The 24,418-nt window shown below is 37.0% G+C and overlaps 1 protein-coding gene across 1 annotated transcript in view; it reads left to right on the forward strand.

Annotated features, from left to right (window-relative positions):
• Nucleotides 1-618: 618 nt before the first annotated feature.
• Nucleotides 619-24,418, forward strand: part of GCSAML (germinal center associated signaling and motility like) — a 48,311-nt gene continuing 24,511 nt past the window's right edge. The window contains exons 1-3 of the mRNA XM_042250405.2: nucleotides 619-716; nucleotides 20,782-20,841; nucleotides 24,322-24,371. Of these exons, the coding sequence (XP_042106339.1) occupies nucleotides 688-716; nucleotides 20,782-20,841; nucleotides 24,322-24,371 (139 nt within the window). The 5' untranslated portion in view covers nucleotides 619-687. The remainder of the gene's footprint in view (nucleotides 717-20,781; nucleotides 20,842-24,321; nucleotides 24,372-24,418) is intronic.

The raw sequence follows: 24,418 nt of genomic DNA on the forward strand, positions 1-24,418 counted from the left end.
AGTGGGGGAGCAGATGGTGGAGATTGTATGTTAGGCCCTGTCACCTTCCCCCTTGTAATGTTAGTCTTGAAAAACAACAGGAAGAAAAATTTCTTTTTTGCTTATCTTGAATAATGTCCAGACTCTTCTATTTCTCTTACTCTTTCTCTGCAGTCTTGTCTTCTGAAGTATCAGATCACTAAGGAAAGGCATTTACATTTGATTTGATTTTTATGGATGGAAGAACAAACAGACATTTGTTCTGTTTTTAACTTTATTTCTTTTCCTTATAGGAGGGTTTCTTTTTGTGTGTTTGGAAGAGGACAAAATACTGAGAGTATTGAAATCTCAAATTTCTGAGAAATAGAGATAGTCCCTGCCTTATCTGACTCTGAAATCCTGAAGTTTTCTTGAAAGCAAAATGAACCCAGAGTGTTAGATTTATTCTCTCATGTTTCAGCCTGATTTTTCCACACTCCACACACACACACACACACACACACACTCACACTCACATCTCTTCCTTTTCCCCTCCCCTGCCTTCTCTACCATGCCTATGCCCATCCTCTGGCAACTTGTCATTGGTGAAAGCATGAATCAGTGGTCAGATGTAACATCCTGCCCCATTTTGTGGTGACTGTTACTTTGGTCAAGACACCCCAAGTGGAATTAAACTCAGGATCTGAGAAACAGAGTCACAGTGAGAGGATGGGAAATAATTTCATGAGAGAAATCAGGTGAGTCCTGACTCTGGCCACAGCCCTTCTTGGGAGAAGAGACAGGGAGACGGAGGTGGGGTGTGTGCATTTGGAATGGTGGATCAGTTGTGCTTTAAGAAGGTTGAACTTAAAGACAGCATCTCCTAAGAACGTACAGGAATCTCCCAATCCGCTTTCTCTTGGCTTACTGTGGAATTGTAGTAGGTTGCCAGATTTAGAAAATAAAAATACAAGATGCCAGTCAGATCTGAATTTCACATAAACACATGCATTTTTTTTTCGATATAAGTATCCCTCATGCAATATCTGGAGCACTATTGCACAGGTCATGTGCTGTGCATGGGTCATTCCTAAACTGAAAAAAATGTTGTTTATCTGAAATTCAAATTTAACTGTGCATCCTATCTTTTATCCAGCAACCTGGGTCTGTGATCACTTGAATCTTCCTACAACTCTTTCTTCATCTGGGTAGAGGGCTTATCTTGCCATTCATTGACTTCATGGGATCAGTGTGAAAATAAACACTCAGGTTCTTACAAATTGTGGAAGTGAAATAATTCACTCAAGTGTTTCTAATTTAAGTAGTGCCTTTTGTGGGTGATTTTTATCCCTATCCTCATCAAACACTTCCCTCTTTCTCATAGGTAAATGATTTTTTCTTTGCCTAAGATATATAGACATATTTCTTTTTGTTATTGTTGGAATGACTTTCATTTTATTCTTTATTGGAATATAATTGCTTTATAAGACACATCTTTTTTATCCACTCATCTGTGGTCTTAGATTGTTTCCAAACAAGATATATCAAGTGTTGGCAAGGGTGTAGAGAAAAGAAAGACTTGTATACTGTTGATGGTTCAGTAACTGTGGAAAACAATTTAAATAATTAAAAAAATGCAATTATCCTATGATCTAGCATTTTTGCTTCTGGGTACATATGCAAAAGAAATAAAAACAGGATCCTCCTATGTTTATTGTAGCATTATTCACAATAGACAAGACATAAAAATAACCTAAGTATTGAGCAACGGATCAATGGATAAAGATTGTTTTTTTTTTTCTCTCTTGTTTTTCTTGATAATAGCCGTACTAATGAGGTGATATCTCATTGTGGTTTTGATTGATTTGTATTTCCCTGATAGTTAACGATTATTGTCGTTCAGTCTCTAAGTTGTGTTTGACCCTTTGTGACCCCATGCACTGCAGCATGCCAGGCTTCCCTGTCCTTCACTGTCTCCTGGAGTTTGCTCAGACTCACATCCACTGAGTCGATGTTGCCCCCTTTTCCTCTTGCCTTCAATTTTTCCCAGCATCAGGGTCTTTTCCAAATAGTCGTTGTTGGCCATTTGGATGTGATCTGTAATACAGGTAGATTGATCTAGCCTTGCGATACTCAACATATTGCTCCTGTGTTCCAATGAGTATATCTGTTTCCCACTAGCAAACATCTAAACTGTGGAACATTTGTTTTAGAATTTAGAGTCCTATATATTGTTTTAATCACTACCTCCTTGTTCTCTTCTCCCTTTGGGCATTGCCTCACTGGGCATTGCCTCTTGCTTAGCAACCGGCATCTAATTAAGTAATTTATACTTACTAATGGAGTCTCTCCAAGGCAACTTTTACTTTGAATATATATTTACAGCCACTATAACTGTCTAGAATGTAGAGCAAAACAGAAATCTAAAGAATGTGTACTTAGTTAGTTAAATATACCTTTTTTTCCCCTTTGTGTCATAAATATGTTGTATGGATTTTGTCAATCTGGTCTCTTGGCCGATTTGAGTTCAAGTGTGCCTTGGCTGTCAGAATTCTTGCTCTAAGGCTCATTTTCAACCATTTCTTATTTGTTAAAATATAATATTCATTCTACAGTGCTGTGGCCAGATATTACATCTTCCCGATCTTTGCCAGAAATTATTCTTTCACTATTCAATGACTTGTAAATGGTTCATACACACTGATGACACTAAACTCATCGTGTTCTGTCACGGTTATATGAGTGTAAGACTTTTAGATAACGTATTCTCTGACTACGAGGATAGTACTCTTAAACTCTGAAAATCCCTGAAATTCTTGCTAGTGATCTGCAGAAAGAAGGCTCTCAATAAATGTTTTCTGGCTAGTGTTAAGAAGCACGTGCGCTCATTGGAGAAAAGCAGAGGGTTAAATCATCCTCTTCAGATTACTGAGACTTAAGGAAGCTTTCCATTTTTAGCTGTCTTATTCTCTGCATTGATTTTTAAAATATCCAACTTTATCTGTTACCATGTTCTGATAAGGTTGGTGGTCTCTTTCAAAACAGCCATGAATTTTGCTTACTTTACAAACATGAAAGCATTATGAGGATGCTGATTCAGTTCAACCATGTTGTAAACGAAGCCAGTTAGACTCAGAGAGATGAAAGTGTCTTGGTTTGCTTACACTTGTCATTGCAAAACCCCCTTCTTATTTTACTCTTCATGGGATCGCAAAGAGTCAGACCCAACTGAGCAACTAACACACACACACACACATTCTACTCTTTAGCCATTGCTCTCTGCTTAGGATCCTATTCCCACCTTCTGGAGAAGCCTATCAGCTAGATTTCAGTCCAGGAAGATGTGAAGAGGAAGTAGACAGATGTTGTTTTAAGATTTCTCATGGTTGTCATCTGTGAATGATTCCTCCACAGTAAGAGAATATTCTAGGTCCTCCTGCATACCCACAAACTTCAAGGCAACCAGATTCTGTAGTACTCACAGGACTGAGTGAAGTATTCAACTTGCAGTGATAGTAGAGACTAATAATTATCTCAGGCTTGCTCTCTGCTCTATACATCATTCAGAAGTTCATAAGATTATCTCATTATTTTTCCATACTAAGTGGTTATTTTTATCCTTATGTATGGTTTCATTGGAAAAATGCAATATTAAATATAAAAGTGATGGATTTTTGAATACATTTATTAACTGGTGATGGGAGGTTATTTTATTTTCAGTAAGTAAAATATGGGTGATTTCTGTCTAGAGTACTCTTTGCCTTGGTGAACTTCAGAAGGCAGGTTAGCAGCACGGCTTGCAGTTCATACAACTGGATAAAGGAGAAATGAATAATTTCTAATAAATAATTCACCTGAGAAATCATGAAGCTAGATTAAGCTTTTATTTCATAATTGTCCTATTTTTCTTGTGATCCTGGATAAGCTCCTTGGTTTCTATAATTGCATAACTGTATGTCAACTGTGAGGGTAATAATATTGCCAGATCCTAGATTTAGTTGTGATGATAAAATGAAACAAAGTATATGTGTTAGTGGACTTCCCTGATAGCTCAGCCTGCAATGCAGGAAACTCTAGTTTCAATTCCTGGGTGGGGAAGATCCCCTGGAGAAGGGTTAGGCTACCCACTCCAGTATTCTTGGACTTCTCTTGTGGATCAGCTGGTAAAGACTCTACCTGCAATGCAGGAGACCTGGGTTCAATCCCTGGGCTGGGAAGATCCCATGGAGAAGTGAAAGGTTACCCATTCCATTATTCTTTCCTGGCGAATTCCATGGACTGTGCAGTTCATGGGGTCTCAAAGAGTCGGACATGACTGAGCAACTTTCACTTTCACTTTTCAAATATGTTAGCAGGAACATCAGTTCAGTTTAGTCTCTCAGTTGTGTCCAACTCTTTTTAGCAGGAACATAGTAGCTGATTAATGAATGATACTATTATTTAATTCCATTAGTACTGAAGTCAACTTTATTTTCAGATTCTTGAGTTACAGTGCATTTTGCTTCAGTGAATTACTTATAGAAATTATTTAGTTCACAATGAATCCCATTCAATGAACTACGGATATGATTGAGAACAAGATGGAAAAAGATTCTACCTCATGGAACTTGTTCTAGCAGGAGAAATGGATTACAAGTATATAAATAGTGCACCTCAGGGAGTTCTAAGCACTATGAATGAAATAGAGCAAAGGGAGGAGTATGATGTCATGGAGAGCTCATATTAGAGTGACATGAGTAATTGGGAATAAGCAGATTAGGCAAAAATCTGTGGGATTTGCTTCCAGACAGAGAGACCATGTGTAAAGGCCTTGAGGAGAGTCAGAGTATGGTGTGTAATGGAATGAGGAGGGCAGACGACATGAGGTTAATAGGGTCACCTCTTGGCCACTCCATATTTTACAACTGCTTGTCCTGGGCTTTTTTCTCTAAGTGTCATTGAGATATAGTTGTTAGGCAAAATTCATATATTTAAAATATGTATTTTTAAATTGATACATATTTACACTTCAGTGATATCATCACCACAATTAAGGTACTAATACCTTAATTAGTGGAGATAATTAAGAGTGAAATAGAGGAGTGAAAAAGCTGGTTTAAAACTCAACATTCAAAAAACTAAGACCATGGCATCCAGTCCCATCACTTCATGGCAAACTGATGGGGAAACAATGGAAACACTGAGAAACTAGTTTTTTTGGGCTCCCAAATCACTGCAGATGGTGACTGAAGCCATGAATTTAAAAGACGCTTGCACCTTGGAGGAAAAATTATGAACGTAGACAGCATATTAAGAAGAAGAGACATTACCTTGCCAACAAAGGTCCTCCTAGTCAAAGCTAAGGTTTTTTCCAGTAGTCACGTATGGATATGAGAGTTGGACCATAAAGAAGGCTGAACGTCAAAGAATCGATGCTTTTGAATTGCGGTGTTGGAGAAGACTCTTGACAGTCCCTTGGACTGCAAGGAGATCCAACAAGTCAATCCTAAAGGAAATCAGTCCTGAATATTGATTGACTGGAAAGACTGATGCTGACGCTGAAACTCCAATACTTTGCCCAACTGATGCAAAGAACTGACTTATTTGAAAAGCCCCTGCTGTTGAAAAAGATTGAAGGCAGGAGGAGAAGGGGACAACAGAGGATGAGATGGTTGGATGGCATCACTGACTCAATGGACATGAGTTTGAGCAAGCTCCAGGAGTTAGTGATAGACAGCGAGGCCTGGCATTCTGCAGTCCATGGGTTGCAAAAAGTCGGACACAACTGAGCGACTGAACCATCACCTCCAGTTTCCTTGTTTTGTGTGTGTGTGTGTGTGTGTGTGTGTGTTTTGTGTCTGAGTTAAGAACGCTTAACATGAGATCTTAATATATTTTAAAATGCACAATTCTGCTGCTGCTGCTGTGTCACTTCAGTCGTGTCCGACTCGGTGTGACCCCATAGATGGCAGCCCACCAGGCTCCCCCGTCCCTGGGATTCTCCAGGCAAGAACACTGGAGTGGGGTGCCATTGCCTTCTCCAATGCATGAAAGTGAAAAGTGAAAGTGAAGTTGCTCAGTCGTGTCTGACTCTTAGCAATCCCATGGACTGCAGTCTGCCAGGCTCCTCTGTCCATGGGATTTTCCAGACAAGAGTACTGAGTGGGGTGCCATTGCCTTCTCTGCACAATAACTTATTATTAACTATAGGAACTATGTTGTGCTGCATATTCTGGAATTACTTTATATGGTATAACAGAAACATGATATTATTGAGCAGCAATTCCCCCTTTCCCTTTCTCTCCAGCCCTTTGCAACAATCACTCTACTTTCTGCTTCTATAAGTTCAACTGTTTTCTTTTTTTAAAAAATTTAAAACTTACTTAGTTTTCATTGAAGAATAATTGCTTTACAATATTGGTTTGATTTCCGCCATACATGAAGTAGCCATAGGTGTACATATACTCCCTCCTTCTTGAACCACTCTCCCACCTCCCACCCCTTCCCATACCTCTAGGTTGTTACAGAGCCCAGTTAGAGCCTTAAGTCATAAAGCAAATTTCCATTTGCTATCTGTTTTACATATGGTAGTGCATATGCTTCCATGCTGCAATTATTTTCAGTTTCACATATGACTGAAGTCATGCAGTATTTGTTCTTCTGTGACTGCATTATTTTACTTAAGCATAATATACTCAAGATTCATCCATGTTGTTGTAAAAGGTAGAATACTTTTTATGGCCAAATAATTTTAGATAGTATGTATATGCTACATGCCACATTTTCTTTATTCATCTGTGAATGGGCTTTTGTGTTGTTTCCATATCTTCTCTATTGTGAATAATGCTGCAGTAAACACGGGAAGGCAGATATCACTTTGAGACCCTGACTTTGATTTCTTTGGACATATACTCGGAAACAAAATTATAGAAATAATTATTTTGTTTTTAATTTTTTTGAGAAGTCATCATACTGTTTTCCATAGTGCCTGCATAATTTGTCTACCTACCAACAATGCACAAAGTTTCCAATTTCTTCACACCATTGCAAATCCACCAGCAATGCAGGAGACCCTGGTTCAATTCCTGGGTTGGGACAATCCGCTGGAGAAGGGATAGGCTACTCACTCTGATATTCTTGGGCTTCCCTGGTGGCTCAGAGGGTAAAGAATTTGCTTACATTGCGGGAGACCTGGTTTGATCCCTGGTTTGGAAAGATCCCCTGGAGGAGGGCATGGCAGTCTACTCCAGTATTCTTGCCTGGAGAATCCCCACAGACTGAGAAGCCTGGAAGGCTACAGTCCATGGGGTCATAAAGAGTCAGACATGACTCAGCTATAAAACAACATACACACATGCAATATATTTTTGATAACAGCTATGCCATTTTAATAGGTGTGAGATGATATAACTCAATGTGATTTTGATCTGCACTTCACTGATAACTAGGGATGTTGAACATTTCCAGGCAGCTGTTGGCCATTGGTATGTCTTCCGTGGTGATGAAGGTGAAGTGAAACAGTTGTGCTCAAAGAGTTGAATTCATGTATGCCATGATGAAAAGTGCTTCCCTCTTTTAAGGTCAGACAGAATTTATGGGAAGCCTATATGAAATAGCACTCTTGGCCTTAAGAAAATAATAACATAGATGAGGGACTACAGTGGGTGCCAACTAAAAAGTTGATAAGCCCCTTGAACAAATACTGTACCTAATAGCTGTTTGTACTTAAAAAAATTAGAAATTATATAGCTGATAGATTATAAAAGCTTTTCAAGGTCACTTCTGCTATAAAATGATGAATTAACACATGTAAAATGATGATTTAACACATATATATGTTGTGAAATGATTACCAGGATATATCAGTAATTGATATCATGATATCAAGTCATGTGTCATTTCCACTATTCCACAACAAGCTCTTTTTTTTCAGACAGGGCAGATGTTAATGTATTCTTCATAGAAGCCTAAATAGTGTGCTATAGAAACAAGAGGAAGGGATGAATGGAATTCTGATTTGGACTGGCAGGGAGGTAGGGCATGTTTGAAGAATTGCAGCTTGGATTGTTCTGCCAATGTTAGGCAGGCTGGACAAAGTGGAAAAGATTGCAAACTAAAAGGACAATGTGTGAAAAAATATAAGAGTTTGAAGTACATGGTGTTTCAGGAAGTACAACTGTCAAAAGTTAGAGCATATTTTTCGAGGATAATCCCCACAGGAGAAGAATTTGAAAATGAGATTTGGCATTTGATGATAAAAAGTCTTCAAAGGCATCCAGGAAGTGATAATGCAATGAATATTTATGAGTGGAGAAAGATGTAATGTGGCTTATACGTTAAGAGAATTGTCTGTCCTTGGTGTGTAAGGTGAAATGGAGAAAAATGGACAAAGTAAAGAAGTTCTAAAAAATAGATGAATTAAAAGGAAATGAAGAGCTGAAATTCAGCAGGAACAATCAAAATGGAAAGAAAGAGTTTTGGTGACAGTAAATGCACTTCACTTTGGAGTTTGTCAGTCATTTAGATCACAAATGTGGCATGAGAGGAGGAAAAAGTTATCCCCATGAATGACACATAAGTCTCTTCCTGGCCTCTCCTGGGGACCTCTCCATTGTTAGAAACTCTTGGGATATGCTGCACATATTTGGAGATGAAGGAGACACAGAAACGGGGAGAGTAGTGATGAATCTTAGGTGAGGTGGTACTTTCCAACTTCCTCCTGTAAATGTCAAATAAATCCCCATCAAATCTGCCAGAGGAAACAGAAATGATAAGAATCAGACTCAGCTCTCCCCCTCTCCTTTGTCTGTGATGACACTTTTTTATTCTCCAGACTCAGCCATTACCCCATGTCTCTGTGTGCTCATTCATGGAATGAAAGCGTCATGAGACTTGCACCAAAGATTCTCCAGATTTCACTCGCAGACACTCTAATCCAATGGCATTGAGGGGAAAGGGAGATAACATTTATCAAGCAGCTGAACAAGTGCTGAAATATTGTATAGCTGGGCTAAATCATTACAATGATACCACAAAGGAGATATTGTTATCCCCATTTTTATATGTTTTGAAATTAAGAGTGCACTGGTTTCAGTCTCTCAGTTAGAAGGGGTGGTTTAAGTCATCAAACATGTAGCCAGCAAGACTCCAAAGACCACAATCTTTGTTTGATTACTTGAGAGAAATTTTCTATAAGACTTCTCTTCTTTCCAAGAGGGTACTTTGGACATTTTAGAACGTGGGAAGGTGGGAAGCCTGCTGGTGGCTCTCAGAGGAGTATGAGGGGATGACATGAAGCCCTCTGCCTGTTGCTTGTCTATTGGGTTCAGCATTAAATGGATAATAAGCACTGTTTCCTTCTTCTGGAAATCTATAGCTGACATATACATTATATTTAGAAAGTGTGAATCTTCTCTCCATCTATCCAATAATAGGGTTCAGGATGTACTACCCTAAAATATGGTGCCTTGGTATATTGATTATCTCAAGCTGAAGGAATTCAAGGACACCAGAAGCAGGATGGTTATTCTGACTTCCCAAAACTTGCCTTTCTTCCCTGAAAGCAGGAGATGAATCTCTTATGTGAAAGGTGCTCTCCTTGTTCCAAGATGAAGAGAGAAATTTCTATCACCAGAGACAAGGAATTTAGGGTCAAAAAAGCTATGTTAACAAAACTTGTTACACCTTTGTCATTTATTAGCTCTAGCTCAACCCCTCTGCCTTGTCAATGCTTTACAAGCTTATTGTGCCTTTGTCTAAAAGATACACAAGCTTCCGGCCCTGGTCACTTCTTCTGGTCTTCTTTCTCAAATGAAGGCTCTCATATGCATGTAAAAATTCAATAAAATTTGTATGTTTTTCTCCTGTTAGTCTGCCTCATGTCAGCTTAATTTTTAGGCCCAGCTGGAGACCTAAAGAAATTAGAGGAAGACTTTTTCTCCTCTACATCATCAGTCTACTTCAAGTTTGTATCTATATATGTACACAGCATGCAAACAGGCCCATATTGACTAAAAATAATAAAATTTCTGAACAGTGCATGAAAATTCTAAAATTATAAGATTAGTAGTTTTATTGTTCTTGATCATCTTAAATATTTTACGATCTCTGTATGACTCAGTCTTTCAAAGATGATAGTTTAAAGGAAAATTCAATAACAGAAAATCTATATTGCCTCTAGTGGAATTAGACCCAGTCCATATTTCCTCAGGCAACATGGATTTAGAACTTACATTTTGGACAGAATTTTATAACCAGATCTCCATAATTGTTTATGAAGAATTTTTACATTCCTGCTGAGGGCTAAAGTAACCACATTAAAGGCTTGGATATTCCCCAGAGAATAAGACTTTAGTATGCCTCTGTATTCAGAAAGGGGAGGTAGTAAATTGACTAAAGAAAAGGAAAATGTACCTTAAGAGGAAATTTATTTACCGTCTCATCATTCTGCTCTTACTTTTAAAATTGTGTTCAGGGCCAAGTGCTTAGCCAGGCATCAGAGACTGAAGTACCTGACTTTGAAGCAGATGAATTTTTCATGTGTAGATGATCATGTGGTTTTTTCTCTTTATTCTCATTAGTTAATAATTAAGTGTAGAATTTGATGATGCTTTTTGGTGATGCTTTTCTGCTTTCCAAAAAATAAAAAGAATGTGTTAAAGATTTTCAAAACAAACTACTCTTTGTGACCATTGAAAAGTATTTTGCATTGTTATTTTCATCTAGGTTCTAATAAAGTGGCAGGTGCTTTAAAAGCAGAGAAAGGAACAAAGGAATCACCACTAACAGGAAGACTAAGGAGTGGTATCTTGTTTAGTCACTAAGTGGTGTCTGACTCTTTTATGACTGTGTGGACTGTAGCCCACCAGTCTCCTCTGTCCTTGAGATTTCTCAGACAAGAATATTGGAGTGAGTTTGACGCTTCCCTGGTGGCTCAGAGGGTAAAGCCCTTGCCCGCAATGTGGGAGACCTGGGTTTGATCCCTGGGTTGGGAAGTTCCCCTGGAGAAGGAAATGGCAACCCACTCCAGTATCCTTGCCTGTAGAATCCCATGGATGGAATAGCCTGGTGGGCTACAGTCCATGGGGTCACAAAGAGTCGGACATGACTGAGCGAGCTCACTTGAAAAAAGTCCTTACTTTTCCAGGGGATCTTCCCAACTTGAGAATCAAATCCATATCTCCTACACTGACAGGCAGTCTTTACCACTGAGCCACCTATGTAAGACCATTATTGTCTTCTCCTTCCTCCCTCATTCCCAATCTCATTCCTCTTCCTATAAGTACCAATTTTAATTTATTTCATCTGTAGCCTTAGAGTGTTTGGATCTGAGTCTTTGAAGTGTTAGTAGATGCAAACAATAACTTAATATCAACTTAGTCTCTTTTCTTCTATACTCATCAATATCTTTGAGATCTATATTTATTAGAGTGAGTGTATCTGCCTTGTAACTTTGTATCGGCACTTGCTTCACACTATCCATTCATTGCCAACCTGCCTACCAAAGTCCTGCTGTGGATATCTAAAGCATACCTCTTATATCCCTTTGGAAGGAGTGACCTGGAATATACCCCATTTCTTTACCAGGAGGCTACACCTTCTACTCTCCCTTTCTGGAGTTTCTGGATCTTCACATCTGTTCCTATACTTGAAAAATGCATGTTTTCTAATTTTGCCATATATTTAAAATGTAAATTTGTAAACAATTGTTATTTTAATTTTCATTTCTCTGGTTGTTTATTGGTGATTTTGCATATCTATTCAGGTGCTTCTTAGGCTCTGAAGCTTCTTTTAAATGTTTACTATCCAAAGCCTCTGCTTCCAGAGCAGCAAGCTAAGTTCCCTGTGCTACATAGATGCTTCCCACTAGCTAGCTTTTTTACACATGGTACTCTGGGATGACCTAGAGGGCTGGGAATTGAGGAGTTGGGTGGGAGGGAGGCTCAACAGGGAAAGGATATGTGGGATATGTGTATACTTATGGCTTATTCATGTTGTTGTACAGCAGAAAGCAACATATTATTGTAAAGCTATTGTCCTCCAATCAGAAATAAAGCAAAACAAAATACCTAAACAAACAGAAACTTTTTTGCTCATCTCCCCCCCCCCCCCCCACCGCTTTGGTTTCTTGAATTCTTGTGGATTAACAAACACCTTTTGAATATTACGGACTCACCTCTTGAGTGTTAGCCAGGTTAAAGAAAAAAGTAATGACACTTGTTAAAGATGGCAAGGAAGACTTGATTTTACAGCTGGGGAGAGAGATGGGGCTGAAAGAATTTACAGTCAAGGAACAGGGTAGGGGTCAGTGGATGAAAATTTACTAAGAGGAAATAGGGTTAAAAGTGGTTCTGGCTCAACAGACCTAACAGAACTCTTGTTGAAGACAGGCCATGATGATCAGAAATCTCTTGGTGAATGGTGGAGGGTGAGGAGCTTGGTGGGGTTCTGGTTAGAGTACTTTGGCAGGATTTTTACTAAAATTGGATTTTATAGGGAAGTGCACAGATAGGACTAGGAAGAGGTTCAGGAGACTGATTCAAGTTTGTTAGCCATAACAAATATCTAATCTTACCAGGCATCTATCTACTTGCTTCATTGTTATTTATTAATGCCTGAAGTCCTACATGTTGATGTAATAAAATTTGTCAAGCTTTTGTGGTTTGGTTCTTTTAAGATAATTTTCCTTTAATTGATTTCTGTATTAAGACAAAATTTGCATATGGCAAAATGAGCAAATTTTGAGTGTAACACTTGTTGAGTTTTACAAATGTGTATACCTATGGAATGTGGTATATATCTGTAGAACATGTGTATACCTATGAGAACACCCCAATCATGACATATAATTTTTCATTATCCCAGAAATTTTCCTCATGCCTCTTCTCAATCACCTCAAAGTACTCTTCTATTCCCATTTTTGTTTTCTTACAAATGAGCTCATAAAATATGTACTTTTTTGTGTTTGCTTTTCAGTCAACATTAATGAAGAGATTCATCCATACTGTTGCATGTGACGAAAGTTCATTCTATTTTGTTACTGAATATTCCAGAGTCTGTTTAGGTGCAAATATACAAGAGTATGATTATGCATTCTTCTATTCATAGTATTTGAGTTACTTCCTATTTTGGGCTATAATGAATAAACCTACTATAAATATTCATATTTAAATGCTTTTGTGGATATATGTTTTCTTTTCTCTTGGGTAATTCCTTAGGAAGAAGTTTTCTCCCATTTTTATGTAGCAAAGCTATTACTCTGAATTTTCTTGTACTGATTTTCTTCATTAGATCTTTGATCTCTATTAGTAAATGGATTAAGTTAGGGGTTTTGCTTTTTTTCTCTCAAAAAAAAATGACCCACATTTTGAAACTTCAATTACTTGAAGAGCTGTTCTTTTCCCGTTGAACTATAATATCTTCTATATTATATATGAAGTGTCTACATATGATTGGTTTATGTCTTGTATTCCTTTACTAGCAGCATATAGATTTTTATTATTGTGACTTTGTAGTGAGACTTGATATCTGGTGTTATGTTATTCTCTATAACATCACACAGGTTTAATATAATAAATATAAACCATAGCAGAATGATTTTAGTAGGATGGATTTTAATGCAAAGAATTTGGTACCTACAAAATCACTGGAGTGGCTGTAGTTGTGGCTTTCCGCCTGGGCCTCTTTATAAACACATCTTTACCCTACAAAATTGACCAAGCTATCCTGCCTAAGAGGTTTTTTGGGTGATTCTACATTAAAACTTTCCCCACCAGTACTGTCTATGAGGCCTGAGAATGGACACCAGAAGGCTGATGCACAAAAACTTGTCTGTGAACCTGACTTTTGGAGGAAGAGCCACAAAAAGGCCTCTTCACACTTTGAGCAGCATATAATTTGAAGCTTTAATATTGGTGGCAAATGATTCTGAGGAAAGCAGTCATCACTTTTCTTTTTCCAGAAAGAAGATGGAATAGATATTAACAATGCCCATTAACTATGCTCAGAACATGCCCTCTTTGTTCTTCACTTCAAAATTGATTTAACTTTTTGAGGACTTTTACCTCTCGTATTTATTAAAAACTAAATTATTTGAGTTAATCAAAAGTGTCAGCTTAAATTTTGATTGGGATAACATTGGCTATATAGATTAATTTCAGGGCAAAAAACTATGCTGATGCAACCACTATTCCAGTCACAACAGTTGTGTGTAACTTTATTCAAAATTTTAGTGTATTCTAAAAGGGTTGTAATTTGTGGTTTTCTTGCGTTCTTTGTTTAGGTTGATTTCTAGGTACTATTTATAATATCAGATAAAGTACATTATACTCTAGCCTAGTGTTGTTAAAATGCTATTGAATTTTGTAAGATCGTTTTGTGTCTACCAGTCTTGCTAACTTTGTTATTTAATGGTTTGTTAGGTTAATGCTACTGGGTTTTACATATAGTTAATATACAAATTACAAAAAAGACTTCTACTTCTTTTCATTTTTTACAGCTCCTGCCTTTTTCTTGTTTTGTTTTCATTAACTTTGCTGTATGCTTTGATATATTGCTTTTATCAAAATAAAGAAGTTTCAACTTAATATACATTTTATGAGAATATTTATTATTAACGTGGCTAAATCGTATCAAATGAATTTTTGAAATTGTTGAGATAACCTTTAAATTTTTTGGTTAGATTTCTAAGATGGTAAATATGTTAATAGGTTTCTTTCATTTTTTAAAAAATTAATGGCTTAGAGTTCCAATAGCAATCAGTGTTTGATAAACAGAGATGGTAGTGAGAAAGCAAACAAATAATGAACATAAAATCCATTATCAATTCAGAACTATATTGTTACTGACTTTACTGTCCTGTCTTAGCAGTGTCTAAGTGAACTTTGGGCTTGTGAATAAGAGATATTGTTAACAAGTAATAGGAAATGATTAGGAAAGGCTTTTTTCCTTGTCTTTTTTTTCTCTATTAGTGAATTGGAAACACTGTAAGTTGCATGACCCGTATCCATTCCTCAAGATTCCTTGCTAATATAATTTTGATTTTATTTATTTTAGCAATATAATCAGCTCTAATATCCCTTGTAGGTAGGCATATCATTAGATGTTCAATGAGATGACCTGGAGCTTCCTATGAAATATTTTTCTTTTCTAATAAATATGTTCAACATAAATAGCATTTAATTTCCCTTTTATAACTACTTTGAACATGGACATGATGTCTGAGGTTGTGATAATAACAAGACAAGCATGATAGTGACACCAAAAATGTAGGCATGGCAAAAGTAACAAGCGTGTCTGCCAGATAATGCCCCTGAATGTCTCAACCCAATATCTGTAAATGTATCTAATTATTTTCAGAAAAATGCACAAATAATGGACAAACAAAAATCTATTTGCTTAAGCTTATAATTTTTCTGTTAGCAGATTAATACAAGCTAAGTGAAAAATATAGTACAAGTCAATAAGGGCATTGAAGTTCAAATAGTTGATAATATGGTTCTTTTTTAAAACTTTTAATTTTAATTTGAACTTGATTAATAATATCGTATTTGTAGGTGTACAGCAAAGTGATTCAGTTATACATATTCATGTAACTATTCTTTTTCAAATGATTTTCCCATGTCAGCTCAGTTCAGTTCAGTCGCTCAGTTGTATCCGACTCTTTGCAACCCCATGAACTGCAGGACGCTAGACCTCCCAGTCCATCACCAACACCTGGAGTCCACCCAAACCCATGTCCATTGAGTTGGTGATGCCATCCAACCATCTCATTTTCTGTCATCCTCTTCTCCTCCCACCCTCAATCTTTCCCAGCATCAGGGTCTTTTCAAATGAGTCAGCTCTTCGCTTCAGGTGGCTAAAGTATTGGAGTTTCAGCTTCAACATCAGTCCTTCCAATGAACACCCAGGACTGATCTTCTTTAGGATGGACTGGTTGGATCTCCTTGCAGTCCAAGGGACTCTCAAGAGTCTTCTCCAACCCCACAGTTCAAAAGCATAAGTTTTTTGGTGTTCAGTTGTCTTTATAGTCCAACTCTCACATCCATACATGACCACTGGAAAAACCATAGCCTTGACTAGATGGACCTTTGTTGACAAAGAGATGTTTCTGCTTTTTAATATGCTGTCATAACTTTCCTTCCAAGAAGTAAATGTCTTTTACTTTCATGGCTTCAGTCACCATCTGCAGTGATTTTAGAGCCCAGAAAAATAAAGTCAGCCACTGTTTCCACTGTTTCCCCATCTATTTGCCATGAAATGATGGGACTGAATGCCATGATCTTAGTTTTCTGTATGTTGAGCTTTAAGCCAACTTTTTCACTCTCCTCTTTCCCATGTAAGTTTTTACATAATATTGAGCAGAGTTCCCTTTGCTATACAGTAGGTCCTATTGGTTATCCATTTAAAATACAGCAATGTGTACATGTCAGTCCCAAACTCTTAATGTATCCCTCCCCTAGACCCTTTCAATTTGCTAACCATAAGTTTGCTCTGTAGGTCTGGGAATCTGTTTTTGTTTTGTAAGTTCATTTGTATAATTTTATTTAGTTTCTATATATAAGCAATATCATACAGTATTTGTCTTCACTCAGGATAACAATCTGTAAGTCCATCTATGTTGCTGAAAATGACATTATTTTTATTGGCTGAGTAATATTTCATTGAATATATGTACTGCATCTTCTTTAGCCATTCATTTTGTCAAGGAACAGGTTATTTGTATTGATAACCTACCCTTTCTGGGATAACACCTAGTTGATTGTCATGCACTTTTTCTGATTTTTTAAACTTTATTATTTTTATTAATGTATATTTGACTTCTAATACTTTATTAATTTCAAGTGTACAACATACTGATTCAGTATTTTTACAGGTTATACTCTATCCAAAGTTGTTATAGGAAAATGGCTATAATTCCAGTGCTATACAGTATTTTCTTGTTGGTTATCTATTTATAATAGTAGTTTGTCTCTCTTAACCTCATATCTCTAATATGCCCTTCCGTCTTTTCTCTCCCTTTTGGCAAACACTAGTTTGTTTTCTATATCTGTGACTATCTTTTGCATATATTCATTTGCATTATATTTTAGATTCCATATATAATTGATATCAAACATTATGTCTTTGTCTGACTTACTTTGTTGTTGTTGTTCAGTTGCTCAGTCATGTCTGACTCTTTGCGACCCCATGGACCGCCTGAAGCATAGCAGGCTTCCCTGTCCTTCATCATCTCCTGGAGGGTGCTCAAACTCATGTTCATTGGTTCAATTGCTTCAGTGGTTGATGGTGCCATCCAAACATTTAATCCTCTGTCATCCCCTTCTCCTGACTTCAATCTTTCTCAGCATTAGGGTCTTTTCCAATGAGTTGGCTCTTCCCATCAGGTGGCCAAAGTATTGGCGCTTCAGTTTCAGCATCAGCATCAGTCCTTCCAATGAATAGTCAGGGTTGTTTTCCTTTAGGATTGATTGATTTGATCTCCATGCTGTCCAAGGGGATCTCAAGAATCTCCTCCCAGCACAATTCAAAGGCATCAATTTTTCCGTGATCAGTCTTTTTTATTGTCTAACTTTCACATCTGTACATGACTACTGGAAAAACCATAGCTTTGATTACATAGACTTTTGTAGGCAAAGTAATGTCTCTGTTTTTTAATATGCATCTTTCCATTGTAAGGGGCTTTCAACCTTCTTGGCACCGCCTATCTCTTCTGGAGAACTCAGGAAATTTGCATGCCAGATCATGATCAACCCAAGCCCTGGAACTTTCCTGATTATAAAAAGTTAAACTGAGAGAATCAAGGATCCAGATCATAGAATTTTGTTCCATCATAAGTCTGGCTTCAGGTCAATTTCCAAATTGCATTCTGTATCTATGACTGTCAATTTCAAAGGAAACGAAGTTTAACAAAAAGGAAAAGCAGGCTTTTTAATAGTAAGAGAAGTGTATTCACTCTCTAGTCTACCATCACTGTGATAAAAACCAAATATCATGAAAAAGAAAATTACAGACATATATCACTGAGGAACGTAGAGGCAAATGCTCAATAAAATACTGGTAAACAGAATCCAACAACACATTAAAAACATTATATACCACGATCAAGTGGGATTTATCCCAGGGATACAAGGGTTTTTCAATATATACAAATCAATGAATGTAATACACCATGTTAATACATTAAAGAATAAAACCTATATGAACATCTCATAGGTGCAATAAAAGCTTTTGACAAAGTTCAACACCCATTTGTGATTAAAAAAAAAAGTACCCAGAAAATGGGCATAGAGGGAACCTATCTCAACATAACAAAGGCTATATATGGCAAACCCACAGCAAACATCATTCTCACTGGTGAAAAACCTGAAAGCATTTCCTCTAAGATCAGGAACAAGATAAGGATGTCCATTCTCACCACTGTTATTCAACATAATTTTGGAAGAGCTAGCTATGGCAATATGAAAAGAAAAACAAATAAAAGGAATCCATGTTGGAAAGGCAGTAAAACTGTTACTGTTTGCAGATGACATGATACCCTACATAAAAAAATCCTCAAGATGCCACCAGAAAGCTACTAGAGCTAACTGATGAATTTGGTAGCTACAAGATACAAAATTAATGCACATACATCTCTTAAATTCTTATACATTAACAATGAAAGATCAGAAAGAGAAATTAAGGAAGCAATGTCATTTATCATTACAACAAAAAAGAGTTAAATACCTAGGAATAAACTCACCTTAGGAGGTGAAAGCTGGAGTAAGAAATGGCAAGCCACTTCAGTATTCTTGACTGGAAAATTTCATGGACAGAGGAGCCTGGTGGGCTACAGTCCATGGGGTTGCAAAGAGTTGAATAGAACTAATTAACTAAGCACAAGGAAGCGAAAGACCTGCATTTATAAACCAATAAGACAACACTGATGATGAAAGAAATCAAAGATGGCCCTAACAAATGGAAAAATATACCACGTTCTTGGGTTGGAAGAATCGATATTGTGAAAAATGACTATGCTACATAAAGCAACTTACAGATTCAATGTAATCCTTATCAAATTACCAACAATAATTTTCAGAGAATTAGGATGAAAAATGTTGCAGTGTATATAGAAAGATGAAAGACCCCAAATGTCCAAAGTAATCTTGAGAAAGAAAAATGAAGCTAGAGGAATAAAGCTCCCTGACTTCAGCTGTTGTTCAGTTGCTCAGTCATGTCCCACTCTTTGCAACCCCATAGACTGCAGCACGCCAGACTTCCATGTCCTTCCCTCTCTCCTGGGGTTTGCTTAAGCTACTACACTACAAAGCTGCAGTAATTAAAACAGTAAAGTACTTGCACAAAACATAAATATAGATCAATGGAACAGGATAGAAAGCCCAGAGGTAAGCCCACGCACCTATCGGCACCAAATCTATGACAAAGGAAGCAAGAATATACAGTGGACAAAGAGAGACTCTTCAACAAGTGGTGCCTGGAAACCTTGACAGCTACATGTAAATGAATGAAATTAGAACCTTATACCACACACAAAAATAAGCTCAAAATAGATTAAAAACTGAAATATAAGACCAGACACTATGCAATTCTTAGAAGAAAACAGGAAGAAAACTCTTTGACATAAATCACAGCAAGATCATTTTTGACCATCTCCTAGAGCAATGAAAATAAAAACAAAAATAAACAAGTGAGACCTAATTAAACTTAAAAGCTTTTGCATAGCAAAGAAAACCATAAACGAGGTAAAAAGACAACCCTGGGAACAGGAGAAAAGAAAGTGTTTGAAAAAGAAGCAACTGACAAGGGATTAATCTCCAAAATATACAAACAGCTCAATTACAACAACAACAAAAACAAACCCCAATAGGTGGAAGACCTAAATAGACATTTCTCCAGGAAAGACATACAGATGACCAAGAGGCATATGAAAAATTGCTCAATATCACTAATTATTAGAGAAATGTATTTTAAAACTACAATGAGGTATCACCTCACACCAATCAGAATGACCATTTCAAAAAATCTACACACAACAAATGCTGGAGAGAGTGTGGAGAAAAGGGAACCTTCTTGCACTATTGGTGGGAAGGTAAATGGATATAGCCACTATGGAGAACAGTACAGAGTTTCCTTAAAAAACTAAACATAGAACTATTATATAACCCAGCAATCCCACTACTGAGCATATACTCTGAAAAACCATAGTTCAAAAGGCACATGCCCCTCAGTGTTCTTTATAGTACTATTTACTATAGCCAGGATATGGAAGCAACCTAAATCCAGATGAATGGATAAAGAAGATGTCATACATATATACAATGAAACATTTTTCAGCCATAAAAAGGAACAAAGTTGGGTCATTTATACAGATGTGAATGGACATAGGGTCTATCATACAGAGAGAATTAGTCAGAGAAAAACACATACCATGCATTAACATGTATGTGTGGAATCTAAAAAAGATGGTATAGATGAACCTTTTTGTAGGGCAGGAATACAGATGCAGATGTAGAGATTAGACCTGTGGACATGTACAGGGCGAAGTGGGATGAGATTGACATATAAATCCATCATGTGTAAGAGAGATAGTGAGAACCTGCTGTACGGTAGAGGGTGCTCAGCTCAGTGCTTTATGATGACCTAGATGGGTGGGATACAGGCTGGGGAAGGTCCAAGAAGGGGGAGATATGTATATATATGGATGATTCAGTTCACTGTGCAGCAAAAATTAACACAAATTGTAAGGCAACTATACCCCATTTTTTGAAAAATATTAAGGAAAGCTGAAAAAGAAGACAAAAAGATTTGGAAAGAGGTAACAATCTTTTTTTCTTGTTTGTTTTCTAGTTGCTTGAAAGACAATCAAAAGGAGCTTGGGAAGGTAAGCCCAGACGTGAAAAGAAAACGGTAAGAACACAGCATTTCAGAGTATTTTCCCCAGAGATTTACTTCCAAAATCTCTGTACCATGAGAGCTAATGTCCTATCTTAGACCTCTTACAGCCACAATGATAAAATTCTTTGGCGATTGCCTCTAAGACTTGGCAGAATGTTAGATGGAGACTCTAAGCATGAAATCTGGGTCATTAGTACACATATTTTGTTTCTTAATAGTTATATAATGCGAGTGCATGAATGAACAGCTGATAGAAAGGATATTTGTTTCTGGTTGGTTATTTGGAATGACCACACTTCCAACCTATTCCACATACTTGGAATAATTTGTGGAAATATAAATCTAATCATGCCTTTCTCTTAAAACCCATCAATGTTTTTCTATTACACCCAGAATAAAGTCTAAACTTTTCACCATGGACTAAAATTCAGTACAGATTGACTTCTGTGTATGTCTCCAATATCATTCCTCACCCTGCATGCTCACCTGTTTTCTTCCAGGAAGTGATATCCTTCATGCCACTCATCTTCTTCACCTCAGGGCCCTGGCACATGCTGCTTTGCTAGTGCTCATGGGTTTCATTTTCCTTGTTTGTGACAGAAAAGATCTCTTCTGGAGATGCTGGCTCTTGATTTCTATGAGCTCCTTGACTAGACTATGTAAGAATGCTGTTTCCATACCATGTCGATTTTCTACACTGCCTCTCTCTTTATATTTTGCTATTGTTCAGTTGCTCAGTTGTGTCTGACTCTTTGTGACCCCATGGACTGCAGCACACCAGGCTTCCCTGTCCTTCACTATCCCTGGAGTTTGCTCAAACTCACATCCATTGAGTCGAGGATGCCATCCAACCTCTGTTGCCCCCATCTCCTCCTGCCCTCCATCTTTTCCAGCATCAGGGTCTTTTCCAATGAGTCAGCTCTTTGCATCAGGTGACCAAAGTATTGGGGCTTCAGCTTCAGTGTCAGTCCTTCCAATGAAAATGCAAGATTTACTTCCTTTGGGATTGACTGGTTTGATCTCCTTGCAGTCCAAGGGACTCTCAAGAGTCTTTTCCAGCACCACAATTTGAAAGCATCAATTCATATTTTTCTATGTCTCTCTTTTAACTTGTAACTTTATATTGTTAGTTTGACTTTTTACATTCCATTTTCCTCTATAGAGCAAGTGCTTGTGAAGGCTTTAACCACTGCTTGAACTTGTTAGTGCCTATCAGTTGCCCAACCCTGAGAGGACACTCATGGAAAAAAAAAAGGCAGTGAAAAAGCAATCTATATCTGGACACTCATATCTTGCCACTGCTTAGATTAACAGAAATGCCATGACTTGTTTACCAGTCATGAGCTTTTCATATCTTTGTACTCAACCCCCTTTCTTAATCATTTCATCTCAAGGTTTGTGTTTCTGTCTCTGAGATGACTCTTTCTAGTCTTACAAAATGTGAAGTTATGGGGGATGGAGAGGAAGACCTTGATGTTTGTTGGTGACAGGAAATAATTTTTGAGGAATCAGTCATTTCCTAAGTTTCAGCTATGCTTTCTCTGCACAAAGGAAGATGTAGAAATAGTGGAGTGGCTATGCCTTCACTGTGACTCTTTGCAAATACCCTTTACATTTTGTAGCTGGAGAAGAGGTAGAAAATATCTTGTGATGTTTCTGAACTAATGTTCTGATTTCATTCTATATCTGTAATGTTTTCCCATGGATGTTCCAGAATTCATTATTCTTGAAGTTCAGAAGCTATTACACATCAATGTTCCCATGATTTGTGTTTTTTTCACCAATAAAATAAAATTTCAGATTCAAGTCTTTATTTCAGGAGTTATTTTTTAAAGATGTATTTGGATATTTTTGTTTTAATTGTTTGGTTCTCATGTCCTGAAACAACAATTATGTGATATTAAGATTTCTTTTTTTCATAATTATCATTCTTTTTCTAACCACTCTACCTCTTTATTTTCTACCACTTACTTTTTAGTCATAAGTATGTTTTTTATGGTACTGCTTGCTTTTTTACTTTTCCTTGCTTTTAATACTATTTTACTTTCTCTAAAAGCTTTGCCATTTCTTTCAATTCCCCACACCCCCATTTATGCTAGCCCACTTTCCTGCTCCATGTATTATTATGACCAAAATTATTAACATAATTTTGTTCTTTACTTGTCTTTATTACATTGTTTCTATATATATATATAATCCAATCCACGCTTGCAACTTTGTGCTTAGGACTTTGCTGTGCAAGCAGGTGATTTGTGAGATAAAGTAGTGTGTATATTTGTCCATTGGTTTAGTGAGAGTGCTTCCCTGGAGGCTCAGACTGTAAAGGATCTGCCTAGAATGCAAGAGACACGGGTTTGATCCCTGGGTTGGGAATATCCCATGGAGAAGAGAATAGCTGCCCACTCTAGTATTTTTGCCCAGAGAATTCCATGGACAGAGGAGCCTGGTGGGCTACAGCCCACAGGGTCATAAAGAGTCGAACAGGTTGAGCATCTAACACTTGCACTTTGGGGGAGGAGAGATAATCTAAGACTCAGGCTTTGATCTTAGTATGTTGTCTCAGATGGCCTCCTCACCAAATATTTTCTTCCCTCTGCTCTGAGCACATCGCTGTTTTTTGTATGCATTACCCTCTTTGAGTTGGGAATATCATTATAGGTTGTATCCTTTGTCACTTCCATTTTGTCCCTCAAGTTTAAGAGTTTGGGAAAAGGAAAGTTGTGTTGGCAACTTCACCCCCTCTTTGTCTCTTCTTTGTTATGTGGTGTGGAATTGTGTGGCTGTAGAGATAATCTCTATTTCTTTCATCACTAGCCCATACTTTTAATGTCTGTCACTGCAAGATTGTAGTTATAATTTCTAGAACTTATGATTTATCTTTAAAGATGTCCTCACTCATCCAGAACAGCAGAGAAATAAATTGAATTTCAATATTATCCTTTGGGTCATTCCCAGTTTCACTATATTGCACATATGCCTTTCATATATATGCTAATATACAATATATGTGGTCTAAATAATTTAGAAATTCCTAAGTACAATAAATTCATAAAATACTTTGTTGGCATTTGTGGAATTTGTTCTCTGCTTTTCATTCTGTTCTTAGATTTGTGTGGTTTTCCTTTTTTCACCTTTATTGAAGTATAATTAAAAAATAAAAATTTAAGACAAAGTTTTAAGATAATTATAGAGTACTTGATGATTTACGTATACATTTTGAAAGGATTGCCCCACTGATGTAGTTAAAACATCCGTCATCTCACATATTTACCTTTTTAAAATGTGAGAGCCTATATCAATGATACAATACAGCATTAACTATATTTCATGGTTTTTCTGAAAGGGGAGTAAGCAAGTATTTAAATTTATTTAACCTTTGAACTATAGATTTAGCAATGAGCTTGGGTTAAGGGCAATTAAGTATTTCTTTCAAGTGCAAATTTGGCTTCAGAGAACTGGAGAGTCTCATATTATTATCTTTTTCCTTTGTAGGCAGGAAGTGACTACACTTGAGATAGAAAATCAAGGTCAAGATAAGAAAAGTAAGTCATTGCTTCATAATATTTTTCATACTAGGTATGTTGTAAAC

Source organism: Ovis aries, chromosome 5 (assembly GCF_016772045.2).
Source record: "Ovis aries strain OAR_USU_Benz2616 breed Rambouillet chromosome 5, ARS-UI_Ramb_v3.0, whole genome shotgun sequence".
NCBI classification, from domain to species: Eukaryota; Metazoa; Chordata; class Mammalia; order Artiodactyla; family Bovidae; genus Ovis; species Ovis aries.